Below are 16,174 nucleotides of genomic sequence, written 5' to 3' on the forward strand. Positions count from 1 at the left end.
TCACAATGACCTGAAGTTGCAGTGTGAACAGATGATGAAGAAAGATGCAGACAAACAGAATTTGCTGATAGTAAGGACTTTTCTTCTGGATCCGTAAAGAACTGCGGTTCTGAATGTGTTTGTGTGTAGAAGTAAAGTTTTGGTTGTTGGAATTTTCCAGATGGGGAAGGAAAATTTGGACCTCAAACGCCAAGTGGGCAAACTGGTCGAGACAGTGTGGAGGATGGAAGTAATGCTCTCCAGGAGAGATGCAGTGTGCAGGGCTATGAAGAAGGTACGTGAGCGTTAAGCGATTCCTTTTAAAATAATGGGGAGGAGTCGTGATGTTCCTGCTGCATGATGAGAGTGAGGAGTCGGTGAGGAGCCTGGCATATACCCCTCATTTTCCACTTTGCGTATTGTGCTGAATTTCTACACACTGTCTCCGCGTGTTTTTTCTTCACGTGTTTTAGGAACGTGAGCGTTTACGGGAGGCCCACCACATCAGTAACTTCGTGTACAAAAAGATCATGAAACAGCGCGATGATTTACTCCTGGTAAGAGAAGTCTTGAACTCCATAGTATCTCCAATTCTAACAGAAATAGGATTGAAGGGGAATGGTGTGAACATTTTCTTCTTCTACTACATGGCTGTGGTTAAGGAGATAGAGAATAAGCGCTGGGCTCACAGCACCCTGAAGGAGCAGGACAACGAGATGATGGAAGTTCTAAAACAGTGCAACAAGTCTCAGAATGTAGGTTCTGACTGCTGTAGTAGAATGTGTGTGTGTGTGTGTGTGTGTGTGTGTGTGTGTGTGTGTGTGTGTGTGTGTGTGTGTGTGTGGTAGACTGGGGCAGTGGGGCTGTGTGTCACTTTGGCTAAAGATTTCTAATCTTCTACATGATCATGTAACAGATGGATCACCTCAGTCAGGAATTTGAGGAGCTAACAGCAGGGGGCGGTGTTTAACACCTGGATACACAAAGTCAGTGACGGTGTGAGCCCGTTCCTGGAACGCTCTCCTGGTCTTCACTGGTGGTATTCTTTTCCATGATGTTCGGCGCTCTGCGAGCTCGGCTTTCATACCGACACGAGAAACTAAAAAGACGAAGAGCAGCAGGATGAGAGAAGAGAAAAGTTCCCAAGTACCACCGCACTGACTCCCGTACGATTGTTCGATCTGAGAGTGTGTTCAGGGGGTTCATCAGTGCTCCTGGTGGTTGGAAGGAGTGAATCGAAACCACCAGCAACATTCAAAATTATTCAATATACAGAATAATACACACATCTGGAAGCTCTACTGCTGTTTTATTAAAAAAACTTCACAAAGAACTAATACCATGATTACCATCAATCAAAATATTAGTGATGAGATTTATAGTTTATTCATCTTCTCTGGTATGTGATAGAAAGTCATGAATAACTATATTTACTTTTACACACACAATAGTAGATCCACTATGGACAACATTTGTAGAGTAGATACACCTGGCTATCTGACCATCAGATGTTCTTTAAAAGTTTTGAAAGTGAAGGATGAATAAAATGCTGAAAGTCCTGAGTGCTAAAAGTGCTCTTCATCTCTGTGGTTTGTGTTTTTGGGGTGTTTGTGAGCTCCTGTAATCATTACATGTAAAAAAAAAATAAACAACAACAACAACAACAACAATAATAATACCATCTTTAATTCCCGAATGAACCTGATTGTTGTGCAGTAGGAGAAGGAACCGAATATTTTCTAATGAGTCGTTTAGAGACCATAGTGAGCTGAATTCAGTGAGTCGGTTCGTCAAAAAAGACTCGGTTCGTCGTCCTCCTGCGCTTTGCGCTCCTGCAACAGAGAGACATTTACGCAGGAGTTCAGACGCGCTTCATCCCCACCTCTGTACATCTCCTCCATCTATACACATTTATCTGATCAGAAAATGGACCAGAAAGGGGCAGAGGTGAAGGAGAAAGGAGTTTCTTCTTCTACAAGTGGAGTTGTTGTGCAAGTTCGGGAGAAGAAGGGACCTCTGCGAGCTGCCATCCCCTACATGCCCTTCCCTGTAGCTGTCATCTGTCTGTTCCTCAACACGTTCGTTCCCGGTTTGGGTGAGTAAAAGTTCCTGTATTTTCCATATTGTGTTTTTTTTTTTCCAGCACCAATCCATCCTTGCGTCTTGTACTGGAATCTAGATGTTTAATAACGTCCTAATGGTCCCTAATGGTGTCCATTACATGTCATTATAGCCAATCTGTCTACGGATTGCTTTGGAATATAGATGTTTAATAACGTTCTAATGGTCCCTAATGGCGTCCAGTAGGTGTTTTCATAGCCAATCAATTCCTGCGTCTTATACTGGATTCTGGATGTTTAATAACGTTCTAATGGTTCTCAATGGTGTCCAGTACCTATCACCACAGACAATCCATCATCCTTGCAACTTGCCATGAAATCTAAATGTTTAATAACACCCTAATGGTCCCTAATGGTGTCCAGTAGATGTCGCTATAGCCAGTCCATTACTCTTGCGTCTAGACTGAAATCTGTACGTTTAATAACACAAATTCTAATGGTTTTCATTATAAATACCATTACAAACCATTACATACAGTGTCCAAGTGCATCAAGTCATGATCGGCACGCCAAAGAAACTACTGGAATCTGACTTCCTAATGGTCTTTATTGGTGTCCATTACACACCTGCATATGATCTAGAAGAAACATCTTTTCCAGCCAGATGTGCTGTACCACAAAGTTGGACTAAAGCTGTTCCAGCATGACAATGCCCCTGTGCAGGAAGGCAGCACCATGAAGATACACCTGCCATGGAAAGAGGTTGGAGTGAAAGATCTCCTGCTATAGAGCTCAAACTAGAACTCCAGTGGAACATCTTCCCAGCAGAAGCACATAGCAATATTATGGTCTATCCTTTGAATTATGTTGCGATTTAACCCTTTTATTGTAACACAAAGTGTAGAAAATAGGTTTGTTGCCCCGAGGCAACAGCAATAACGGTGTTATGAGCGAATAGATTGACCAGAACAATATCGCAGGGTTAATAAAACGAAGGAAGCCTAACAGCAGCGTAGCGGCTTTAATTCGGTCGTTAATCATAGCAATGCCTCGGTTTAAAAGCCCTATGCTAATGTCTCTGGCTATTTAAGTCATTATTCTGTATCTAAACTGCAGAAAATGCATAATGGTTTAATGACTCGCTTCCTTCCTCAATCCCCTGGTTGACAAACTCGAACCCGCTGGATTTGTTCGAGTCCGGATGTACGTATGTACGGCCATGTTGTCAGTTACGCCTTCAGCCCTGCTGCTGTACAGGGAAAGAAGAAAACACTTAAAAGTATTTTCCTCCCTTCATGTCTTCTGGTTTTGCATATTGGTTGCATTTTTAAAGCATTCCACAATAAGAACATTGCACCGATTGATGGACCTGGCGGAGGTAAAATGATGATCCGGGGATGCATTGTCGCTTTTTTTTAATGCCAAACTTACACAATTTCCATGGAAACCATCATTTAAAAGAAATAAATAAATACATAAAAATGTAAATCCGATGAAGAACAAGTGGTCCATGATCTGCTCAACCAGCGTAAACAGTGCATGTTCAAGCCATGATTCGTCCTCAGCGAAGTGAAAAATGAATCGCTAGCTATTAAAAGTGTTTGTGTGCATTTGTGGACCACCTGACCATACACGTGTTTTCTACATGTGGTCTCCATTTGCCATCATATAAGCCTCCACTCTCCACTTCTAAGAAGATGTTCCACTAGATTTCGTGGAGATCGTGTACACGAGAAGGAGGTCTGGGATGGAGTCGAATTCATCCCATAGGTGTTTAATAGGGTTTGAGCTCTACAGGTCTTTTAAGATCTTCTACACATTTTCAATCTATGGAAAAGCAGATCTTCATGGAGCTGGTTATGGGGCATTGTGATTCTGGAACAGGTTTGGGTTTCCCAGATGAAGTGAAAATTTCATGGTGCATCCAAAGACGTCTTCTGTGGGAACAGTTTGGGGGGAAAAAAACGCGAGTGGAAAAGTCATGTGTCCTAATATATTGTTGACTTGTTAATCATATGTAGGTGTGTACTGGACACCATTAGGGACCATTAGGGCATCCAGAAATCCAGAACAATGCTATCATGTATAATGGAATTGAGCTGGGAAACAGGAAATCAGCAACTCTAATTAGATTACATTCATTACATCAACCATGAAGAAAAATACCTCCTCCAAGCTCTTTTCCTGTCCACCGTCCACAGAAATGTTTTGACAGCGAGGCCACGTGTTTGGACGACGTGAAGGAAAAAACCCAGAGCAGAAAAGCCAAACAGTTCTTATTCAGTTCCTCAAAAGGTCATGCCATGCACTCGGCTCCCTTCAGTCCGTCCCGATCTACTTATTTTTTTTCCTACTAATCCTATCAGACCTAACTAACAACTAACAACTAAGGCAAACTATCAATCCTTCTGGATGACAGACAGAAAAAAAAAAACGTCTCAAGTATTTAATTCTGAATACCAACATTTTTTTTTTGAGGAAACGGAGGATAAACCGGCACAAGACACGAGATCTTTCCATGCTGCTCCTCCAATGCTGTGTGGATGGAACATAGCGGGGACCTGCTGTACGAGAGCCGGCGCTTTTCCTGTTTCCATGACAGCAGATGGTCCCCCAAAACAAGGCTTTTCTGCAACAGTCTGTCGGTCTTCACTAATATTGAAACCATCATTGTAATTTCATGAATTGACACTAAAGAATGGGTTACATAATAAACTCGTCTTTGGCTGACCATTGGACTTATGTTTACATTTGTATTGGGACAACTAACTTTTCCAGCCATATGAGCTTCTTCCTCCAAAACTGTTCCTACAAACCTGGAGGCCACACGATTGTTTAGGATAACTAGGAAACCCAAAACTCCCCAAAACGTTCAATGAAGATCTACTTTCTTTGGGATGGATGTGTGTAAAAGATCTTGAGTGGCCTAGAAATGGAGCTCCAACCCAATTTGAACACCTTTGGAATGAATTGGAACGCCACCTCAGGCCTCCTCACCTCCATCAGCACCTGACAACCTTGTGGTTAAATGAAATCTCAATATTCGACAAAATATGGTGGAACCTCTTGGCAGAAGAGTGGAGCTTATTATATAAGAGCACATGGGGACTTAATGTGGAAATGGGATGCTTTTCTTATGGTCAGGTGTCCACAAATGTTTTCTCTGTATAGGTACAGTACAGTACAGTGCTGAAGATGCTGAGAAGCTTCAGTTAGTTCAGAATGCCGCAGCAAGAGTTCTTACTAGGTCAAGAAAATACGATCATATAACCCCAATCTTATCGTCCCTACATTGGCTTCCTATTAAGTTTCGAATAGACTACAAACTACTGCTACTCACTTATAAAGCACTAAATGGTTTGGCTCCCATGTATCTATCCAGTCTTTTAACACGCTACAATCCGTCACGCTCCCTGAGATCTCAAAACTCTGGGCTTCTAGTAGTTCCTAGAATAGCAAAGTCCACTAAAGGCGGTAGAGCATTTTCACATTTAGCTCCTAAACTCTGGAATAGTCTTCCTGACAGTGTTCGGGGTTCAGATACACTCTCCCAGTTTAAGTGTAGATTAAAAACATATCTTTTTAGCAAAGCCTACACATAACACACATCACACACATCACATCACAACCTTGTGCTCCAGAACATCTGATCACATGCACATTATCAACTTGTGCTGTTAATATCATGAACAGCAGCTACGCTAATTCCTCTCCACTGCTTCTCTTTCTCTCCCCATCCCGAGGCTTCCTGAGGTTTGGCCAGCTCCAGTCACGTCCCACCTCGTGAAGATTATGGACCTATGGATGATCATGGAGAAGTAGATGCCGAGTGTTTAAAGGCCCTGGCATGGAGAAGCTGATGCTGGATCTATGATGATCACAAATTGTTCTGTATTGTTGAAAGATTTATGACCAAACTTTTGATGTCACCCATATGAGGATGGGTTCCCCTTTGAGTCTGGTTCCTCTCAAGGTTTCTTCCTCATATCATCTAAGGGAGTTTTTCCTTGCCACTGTCGCCACGGCTGCTCATCAGGGACAAACGCACACCATTCACCTTCACTGTTGTTTTCTGTAAAGCTGCTTTGAGACAATGTCTGTTGTGAAAAGCGCTATACAAATAAACTTGACTTGACTTGACTTGACATGTTCATTGGGAGTGACGAGGACGGACTGGATTAGAAATTAGTTTATTAGAGGGACGGCGCATGTAGGACGTTTTGGAGACAAGGTGAGAGAGGCGAGATTGAGAGGATTTGGAAATGTGCAGAGGAGGGACATGGGGTATATCAGTAGAAGAATGCTGAGGATGGAGCCACCAGGAAGGAGGAAAAGAGGAAGGCCAAGGAGGAGGTTGATGGATGTGGTGAGGGAAGACATGCAGGTAGTTGGTTTGAAAGAGGCGGATGTAGAGGACACAAATCATTCCTTTGTCTACACTTGGTCTGGATTTGTCCCACAGCCACAACAGGTCTTCACCTCAAACCATGCCACGTCTGACTCACATTGATCTCCTGTTGGTGATGATGGTGATGACGATGCCAGCGGCGACACACACGCTCAGCTGGCATATTTAAACTCTGGCTCCGAGCTCAATATGGCAAAGGCTCGATGCTCTAAACAGCCTGCTGCCTGTAAACGTTTGATTCCTAGTAACCGCCGATAAACACCACTGTAAGATGCTGGAAAGGTGACGCGATGCTTTCATGACCCTTGTTCGAGCAATGTCGAAATCCAGGCCAGAAGAATGCACCAGATGATTAAGGTGAATCAGTGGAGTAAGAATAATCGGTACTTCGGCTTTGTGGTGTGTCGAATGTAGAAGCTCTGAACGATGCATTAGAACTCAGCAGATATTAAATGAATCAGACGATACAATTAGATTAAATATGGTTTAAATGGCTGTACAATTTCCCTGTTTGCTTTTTGTCCAGAAGCAATCGATTTAAATCGATTGAAAGTCTCATAATTGCCACATCTAGCATGAAATTTACACTACACTTGAACTAGGAGGATCCAAAACTCGTATTCAGCATGACAATGCCCCTTGTGCACAAAGCCAGCTCCATGAAGATCTGCTTTCCATGGGTTGTATGTGTGCATGTGGTCTTAAACCCTATTGGGAGGATCAGCTGAGGCCTCCTCACCTGACTTTAACACCCTTATGGTTATATGAAATCCCAAAAATAACTATCAAATCTACTGGAAACATCGTGCATGAAAAGTTAGAGCTTATTATAAGAGCGAATGTGGAAAGCGAATGGGTTCAAAAAGCATGGAGAATCTTCTGGTCAAAACCGTAACAATGGATTTATCAGATTTATGTCTAGTCGTCAATTGTTACGCCGTTTAACACAACTAGGGATGCAAAATTCTCCGAACTTTTCAAGACTGGACACATTACATGGAAATTAACTTAAATAAATGGGAATAAACTGGGAATTTTTTAAATAAAATTCAGGTTAAATTATAACAGGGTCTTAAATGTAGCTGGAAAAAAAATCTTGCAGGATCATTTTGGTTTAAAAACCAGATTTCATGCAATTTCAGTTGAATTATCGGTTTTGTAAATGATACGGTTTATATTGGTTTCCAACTTGTCAAATTTCCAAAATTCCAATGGGATTCTCCGGAAAGTTTCTGGAAATTTACTGGAAGTTTTCCGCACCTAAACACAACCAAATGAAATTATTTTTTTGCAATTACTTTTCGTTTTTCAATAAACAGCAAGCCGTAAAGCCGCTATTTTTTCATAATAGCCATAAAGGGTCCATGCGTTCGAAACCGCACCAAGCAATCGCTCCGAACGCCTTGAACTGAACGCCGAAGCTACATAATTATCCTCCCACACAGATGGCACACTCGGAACAAGGCTGAGGGAAAATTACAGTCATCTTCAGCCTAATGTGCACGGACAAGTCCCCCCCCCCCCCCGCAATCACCACCACCACCAACCAACCCACCCACACCCCCCCATCATCCCTCCCTCATCAACGCTATAATTCTCATTGACGTTTATTTCTTCCTAAACGAGTGCAGGATCTGAGTCAGAACAATCACTGAAGAATAGAAACAAAAACATTGAGTGGGAAAGAATGTTAGAAAGGAAACGGGGACGGAGGAGACCGACAGAACGGGGGGATTCACGTCACTGTCAGTGCTTCAGACAGCCATTAACAGCCATCTTGATAAGCCCACTCGAGTACACAGATGGAAACACAAAACAGATTGCGGACGACAAAACTAATCCGACGGGGCCGTGTTTGCTCGCAAAAGGAAAGAAAACGCGACATTAAAGAACGTTTCCTCAACGTTGGTGTACTTTAAAAAAAAAGAGAGAGAAAATGGTTGTGGCGACGCCGAGTAACCGAATCACTCGGGTCAAAGTTGAGATGAAATCGCTAAAAATAGCCTAGCGTTTCTTATTTCCGCTTGGGAACTGACCCATGGTTCACTGGTCAATCTTTTTGTGGCCAAGTTTACATTTTGTTTGTCCCCGTTTGAAGAGGAGGAAATATGTTCCTTCGTAAACATTGAAAATTGATTTATTTGGGGGAGAAGGGGGGAAGAAACGTGAGTTTTCTAACTAACGAAAGCGGAAACGTCGCCAATCAGATGCTGTTCAATGCGTGTGAATTCTTAATTTGCTAGGAAAAATGACAAGAGATTTATTGTGTAACTTACATTAGACTTGTCAATAATTTTGTTATTGCGATTTCATTTGTAAAGGTGATCCTCCAATAAAAAAACTAGTTGGAGATTTAGATCTCGTCCTTTACACTGGAATCCCCTTCTCCACCCACCACTGTTAGTAAGTTAGTAGGCACATTTTTTTTACTTTTATTAAGTAGATTTTAGGACCTGTGACTTTACTTGAACTTAAGGAAATTTTCATTTAAGTAACAGTATTTTTCCACCAACCAAATGCAAAAACCCCAGTATTCGTATTAGTACCCAGTATCCGGACAGACCCTGGTATAACTGGTATACTGTTTAAGTTTCCTTCTAGCTGGGACACAGAATGAGATCGTCCAGAATCTATCGGTATGAGCTGCAGTGACGGGAAGATCGGATCGTTAAACGACTTGGTTCTTTTGAATCGGGTTCATCAAAATAAATGAATCTTTTGAGTCAGTTTATTCCGTTCCTTAAATCATCTTCGTAGCGTCTCTGGGAGCGACTCAGACTGGAAGAGAAATCTACTCGATTCTGTTTCCTGTCCATAACCTACGGAGGTTTTGCGATGCTTCATGTGCTCGTGCGCATTAAGTAGAAAATAAACGAATCACTCTTTGAGATGACACATTATTGAGTCACATTAAAGAGCCGTTCATGAGCGACCCGTCACTAATGAGGACATTGGGAAACTATGAAGTGTGCTCCAAGAGAGCTGGTGATAAACACTGTGAACACCAGGACATATTTTGCAATAAGCCTTAATGAACTCCATTATTAAGTTCCTTCATTTGCACCAATAATGCTTTTTCTCTGTTCTGGTTTTCTAGGTACGCTAATCTCGGCCTTCACGGTGCTCTGCGGCGCCAGGACGGATTTGCCGGATCGACACGTATGCTGCGTGTTTTGGCTCAACATCGCCGCTGCCCTCATCCAGATCATCACCGCTGTGGTCATGGTGGGCTGGATCATGAGCATATTCTGGGGCATGGACATGGTTATCCTTGCAAGTGAGCATCGAGCATTATGCCTAGCTACTGTATCTCACAGTGAACGCTAATTTCAGTGCTAAAGCAGATACATGTTTAGTCCAATGGAACTTGGTAGGCTAAGAAACGGAATCATGCTAGTGTTGGGCTTGGTATGTTCTTACGTCTGCGCGTGAAGAACGTGTGAAGAAAATTCCCAACATGCCTGTTCCACTCTTCCACTCAGAGCTAGCATAGTAAGATAACGTTTCAATTGCGTTCTGATCGAACCATAAGAGGAGCATTGAGCAGCGTCTAATTCATCTACAAAAGTCTGTGCCTGTTTGGAAGATCTCAAATGTGACCTCAGAAGCCTGAAGCGTTGAATGAACATCTCGGATGTTTCGGAAGCGTAGGAACCTTTCTAGTACCCATAAATACCCAAGACTACTGCGATGGTAAGATTCGGTGATCGGCATAAAAGTTAACTATGTGATGCAACGAGTTACGGATTACAGGTTGCCATTTGTATCGTTTTTAACAATATTTGAGAGTTGGTTCTCTCACGTGAATATGGCGCATCACAACACTACGGAGACCAAGGTGTGTCCTGAGAGTCACATAGAATACAGATTAACCTGACAGAGGTAGAGCTGTACCCAGAACAGGAAAAGCATCTTGTTTCATCTTACCTTTTTTAAAAATTTTTACCGAATCGCATCGTGTCGAATTCGAATCGAAAAGAATCGTAATGGAGGAATCGTATCGTATCGTATCGCATCGTATCGTAGCTGCTTCATAAGTATCTTTAACGTATCGTATCGTCAGGCCTCGGTTATCTATTAAAATAAGGTGTCTGGATCATTTCTCAAGCTTGATGTTCGCATAGTTTCATGCTGTTACTGCTCCGTGGAGAAATATACAAGAACGGTGTCTTCGTACATAATAAAAGGGCTGATTTCATGAACCTCCTGAAGCGATGAAATGCGAATTGAAAGGTCCACAGGGAACGCTCTGGTGTTTGTAGTGTGCTGGATGCAGTAATGAAAATTGTTTATAGGCTTTCATTAAACCCTGAGCCATTTCGTCGTTATGAGATGCCAGATCTCATTTCTTTTGTTCCTGCTAAAGAAAAATTCTTTAGTTCCTCATATTCACTTCTACATCACGAGATCATTGTCATACCTCCTTTATGTGAAAAGATTTTTATGGACCGTGACACCTGATCATCAGATTCTTGAACATCCCATCCCATGTTTTGTTCACTCATCATAACCTACATCCTTCTGAGATGTTCCAGTAGGTTCTTTGAAGATTTGTGAGAGTTCATTCAGCCACAAGGGGGTCAGTAAAGTCAGGTATTGATGGAGGTGAAATGAGGAGGCCTGTGATGACGTTCTTATTCATCCCAATTGCTCTATAGCAGGCCACTTTAGATCTTCCACCACAAAGCATGGGAAGTATATCTTCTAGGTTCCAATTGTGTGCTATCATTGATGTAGTAACAGTTTGAATAGGAAACAACTATTGACTACTTTTCTTCATATATTTGTAATTAACGAGGTTTTTTTTTTTTCTGGTTGTTTTTCATGCTCACCTGCTTCCACTGAAGTCTCTGAAGGTAAGTTCAACTCGATTGAATGGAATAGACGTATATAAAAAACACATTAATTTACAGAACACAAAGGGTTCAGCTGGTGATCTGATAAAAGATCTGCTCCTCTGCAGTTCATCTTGGCCAGAAATTCAACCTACTTAAACCGGAGAGACTGTTAGCAGAGTCTCGCTTGTTCTGTTTATTTCGGACTGCTAGGTGATACGCCTCCCACCTCCCCCTTCCATCTGTCGGCTTTCTCCCAGACCGCCTGAGCAGACTTTTGTCTGCTGAAAAGCCGGCTGAGTTCTGTCCATGTCCAGGATATATTTATTCATGGTGTAACGGTGGACAAAATCCACGATTCGTTCACGATGACGTTTCTTTTTTCTTTTTTTTTTTTATTAGCATAATTTAGCATCATCAAATAAAATGTTAATAACATTTTATTTTATTTGATTACATTGACCCAATAATATTGAATCAATGGAAACATTTTTAAATAGTGTACATTTGCTGGACCCCATTTGCGTAATGTGTGTGTGTGTGTGTGTGTGTTTTACATTTAATATTAAATTCGCAAAGATTTGTCCGACTTAATTGTTCAACTTATTTCAGCAGACTTGAACAAAAATGTCTTAATTTCTTTCTATCCATCGTTCGTTCACTCCCTGGATATGTGGAAAAGGATTTTCTCCTTATAAGCGCAATTCTTCAAGCTGGACATAAGAATCCATATTGAACTCCGTACCGTTACACCCCTAATAAAGCTTCGTAGCGGCAGACTAGCCTAGCGTAGCGGCTAATCGTTCAAATCTATTCCGACTGACCCTGGTATAACTCCATTGTCTATGCGGTATATCTCATGCGGTACATCTCTATGGTTCTTTAATTTGACCTGGAATATGGAATAAGAAGATCTTGAAGAATGTCTGGGTCTTCAGACAGAATGTTACCAATGGTTGTATATACAGTAGTATACGGCTTGTGTATGTATGTATGTATATATGGAGGTTTCTCTTTTTCCTCCCCCTTCAGGCTACAAGGAGCAGACAGCCACCCAGCAGCTATGAGCTAATCCTCATTTTCGGGTTTCAAGATTATGCTTCCCCTCCACCGCAATTCTTCTTAGCCAGGAGCATTGAGGTAGCCTCAAAACAGAGAAGGGCTAATGTATATATCCACGTACAGCGTTCTGTGTCCACTAGCAGAATCATGTGATTGTGTCGGCTTGTTTCTGTACCAAAAACCCCCAGGTGTATAATACATACACTGTTTAGACAAAAGTTTGTGGACACCTGACCATCAGTCTGACTGAGCATCCAATTCCACATTTGCTTTTATTAGTAAGCTCCACTTTATTAGGAAGATTTTGTGGAGGTTCGTGAGATTTCATTCGACCACACGCGTCTTCATCGGGTACTTAAGAAGGTGAAGAAGTGAGGAGGTTGGCGTTTTTTTCCAATTCATCCCAAAAGGTGTTCGATACGGTTCGTTATAGCGGAAGATCTTCCACTCCAGTTCATGGAAAGCTGATGATGGAACAAGGTGCTCGGAGAAGAACCAGACATGGCTGGAAAAGTCCGGTGTCCTAATACTCTTGTCCGAATAGTGTAATCCCTTTTTTTTTTTTTTTTAAACCTTACAGTGTTTCTATTCATAAAAATGTATATAATTTATATAATTAGCATGTGAAGTGAAACGATTTCCAATCTTTTGTTTAATTGGTTGCATTTCTTCCCGGCTGGATAAATGCGGGTTACTTTTCCCCGTGATGCTGCACGATGCCGGTGATGGACGAAGTTCGCAAACCGTGTAAATGTTGGGTAAAAATACAAAACGTATTTGCCTTTAAATGGACCGACGTATCCAAAGTATTCAAATGTATTATAACTATAATGTTAATCAACTCCGTTGGTGTGAAAAGACTCATCAATCTATTAATAGAATGAGATCAATCAAAAATGAGTCAAACGCTAATCGATATCTATTCAAAGGGTCGTGAGCCTTTGATCTTGAAGGTTGGTGATTCGAAGTAACGAATGTCGCTTGGAAATTTTGATTCAATACTGTAGGTGTATCAGAAACTACTGTACATGATGTGTGTAACTGTGTGTGGGTTTTTTTTTTGACATTTTATGTAAAATAAAATCACTGAAACATACGAAGAAAAAAGCCTTTGTGAGATATATATATTTATTTATTTATATATATATATCAAGACATTGAGACAAAAACTGTTTTGACGCAACTGAAATGTACGCAATTAAAATAGATTTATGTTTATATGTCATTTCTTTTTTATATGTCAAGTTGATTTGACTTGACTTGACTTCTTTTTTTAAATGGCAATGCCGTTTTGTGTTTGTATGCTACCAATATTTTGTAATTCAAAAGTTGTCGTGTGAGTTTTGATTGTTTTATGACAATATGCTGCAGTTAATCTGAGTTGTAGTTGTTATTGGCTGTAGTCTATATATTTATATTTATATACACACACACACACACACACACACACACACACACACACAGTGGAACGCCGGTGTAGGAGTGCCTTGACGTACGAGAATATCGGTGTACGAGCGGTTTTACTAGTATAAATCTTTGTAGGAATCCGAGCAGATTTCGGGAAGACGAGCATTTCTTTCGAGGCGTTTGGTTCCAGTCCCGCGTTCTGCTCCTCGTTCGTCACCTCCGTCCCCACGTTCACCCTCAGCCGCTTCCTAGACGTCGTTCCGAGTGCGTTCTCGTCGTTCCGAGTGTGAAGGTATTTGTGTATTAAATTAGGAATAAAACTGTTTTTTTAAGGGCTGAAATAAGCGATCGCTTGAGGTCTGGGAACGAATTAACTGCTTTACATGAATTCTTATGGGGAAATTTACATGCGAATACGAGCAAATCGGAACACGAGCGGTTTTCAGGAACTATTTGATCTCGTACACTGGGGTTCCACTGTGTGTGTGTGTGTGTGTGTGTGTGTGTGTATATATATATATATATATATATATATATATATATATATATATATATATATATATATATATATATATATATATATATATAAAACATATTCAGATATATATATGGTTTTATAACGATGTGATGCATCAAATAAAAAAAAATTATTTGTGCATCGGATACAATTTGGCATTTGTATCGCAATGCATCGTTTTAAACATATTTGCATAGATACAAATGTATTCATATATAATTATTAGCAGTTGTAGTATAATTAGCATAATTGTTAGCTAGTAACATAGTTTACATAACGTAAATATGACGTATCATAAAACACCACGGAGGCCGAGGCGTGTCCCGAGAGTCCCATAGTACAGAGATTAACATGGCAGAGGTAGAGCTGCATCTTGCTGCAGACACAACAGGAAAAGAACGTCTGGTTTTTATTTCATTGTTCTTTTTGTGAAAGTCAGACGGCACTTAAGTAAAAGTCAATTGATGATTGAAATTTGTCTGAACCAAGGAAATAAAAGCGAACTGTCCGTACCATGTCGAATTGCACAGCATCATGTTTTCGGATTGGATGTTGGATCGAATCGGATCTCGCTGCATCGTAATGGGGAGAATGGAGTTATATCGCACCGTAGCTGCTTCATATGCATCTTAAATGTAGTGTGACATGTGAATCGCCTCCGCCTCGGTTATGGAGATGGACATCCCCATTATAGATGCATGAGCGATAAACAAAAGCGAGGCTACACAAGTGAACATGGTTTTTGTTGAGTACCACACACTTCTTTGTTCAGAGTGAAGAGTGGCTCATCATTTGGTTCCGTTTGCTCACTGTTTTAAGATCAGTGTCAGAATTTCACCTTGTCCCCTCTTACAGTGAGGACAAAACAAAATGCACCAATCGCGTCAACGAGGACAATCAAATCCTCTCAAATGTAGAGCTTTAGAACCCTTTGTAATATTGTTTAATGTTGTTTGCTCTTAACCTCGGGTTTGCTGGAGGTTTCGTTAACGGACATTGTGTATATTTTTGATCGATGGAATATTCCATTCTTTGAAGTGACCGTTACACCAGACATTGGCATTTAAAAAAAGTCCCTGTTTTTTGGGCGACACGTTTGTGGTGCGATACCATCACACGTCTCCTACACACAGTCCTGAGCCATCTGGACTTCAGGAAGGGAAATGTCTTTTGTATAAATGCTGTTTGTTGACTACAGTTGAGTATTGAGGATTATAATTCTTTGCAAAAACTCACCAGTAAGTTGAAGGACCTGGGACTTCAACTGGATCTCCATCTTCCTGACAGATTGACCGACAGATATTGCCCACCAGAGTTGTATCTTGAACTTCCTGTTGTAATGTTTGTTCACTGTGGCCACTTTCAGCTCTAACACCAAGAAGGTCAATCTGGAGGGGGTTAAAGAATTGCTAACAGGAGAACATGTTCCTCCTGAACCTCAGCAAGACAAAATGTGGTGATAGTGGACTTTAGCATGAAGGAGAGGAGAAGCAGGAGAGGAGCTACCACTAATTTAGGTTTAACGAAGGACAGGTGGTTAGGATTTGGGTTGGGTTAGGGGTGGGGATTAGAGGTAGGGGTGGGGTATAAGATTAGTAGTAGAAGATTTAGGGTTAGGAATTAGGATTCGGGTCAGGGGGTAAAGTTGGGGGTTAGGGGTTGGGCTGGGGGTCTAGGGTTTAGAGTTAGCAGTAAGAAGTAGAGATTGTGTTTAGGGTTAGGAGTTTAGGTTTATGAGTTAGACATAGGAATGGGGATTAGGGTCATGGTGTTAGGTTTGGGGTTAGGGGTTGGTCTTGGAGTCTAGGGTTTAGGGTTGGGGTTATGAGTTAGGAATAGGGATTAGGGTCATGGTGTAAGAATTGGGTTAGGGGTTGGGATTGGAGTCTAGGGGTTAGGGTTAGGG

General features: G+C 41.3%; 2 protein-coding genes across 2 annotated transcripts in view; both read left to right on the top strand.

The window, feature by feature from the left end:
* The window catches only part of LOC310722410 (uncharacterized protein), a 1,927-nt gene extending 386 nt beyond the window's left edge, over nucleotides 1-1,541 (top strand). Inside the window, exons 2-6 of the mRNA XM_083534832.1 lie at nucleotides 1-70; nucleotides 161-274; nucleotides 453-536; nucleotides 642-734; nucleotides 896-1,541. The exon at nucleotides 1-70 is cut by the window's left edge and continues 23 nt beyond it. Of these exons, the coding sequence (XP_083390958.1) occupies nucleotides 1-70; nucleotides 161-274; nucleotides 453-536; nucleotides 642-734; nucleotides 896-949 (415 nt within the window). The 3' untranslated portion in view covers nucleotides 950-1,541. The remainder of the gene's footprint in view (nucleotides 71-160; nucleotides 275-452; nucleotides 537-641; nucleotides 735-895) is intronic.
* Nucleotides 1,542-1,649: 108 nt separating this feature from the next.
* Nucleotides 1,650-13,451, top strand: stum (stum, mechanosensory transduction mediator homolog). The gene is made up of 3 exons (XM_083534833.1): nucleotides 1,650-2,074; nucleotides 9,545-9,724; nucleotides 12,315-13,451. The coding sequence occupies exons 1-3, from the start codon at nucleotides 1,906-1,908 to the stop codon at nucleotides 12,347-12,349; spliced, it is 384 nt and encodes a 127-aa protein (XP_083390959.1). The 5' UTR covers nucleotides 1,650-1,905; the 3' UTR covers nucleotides 12,350-13,451.
* The last annotated feature ends 2,723 nt before the right edge of the window (nucleotides 13,452-16,174 follow it).

Source organism: Silurus aristotelis (assembly GCF_946808225.1).
Source record: "Silurus aristotelis genome assembly, chromosome: 29".
Lineage (NCBI taxonomy): Eukaryota > Metazoa > Chordata > Actinopteri > Siluriformes > Siluridae > Silurus > Silurus aristotelis.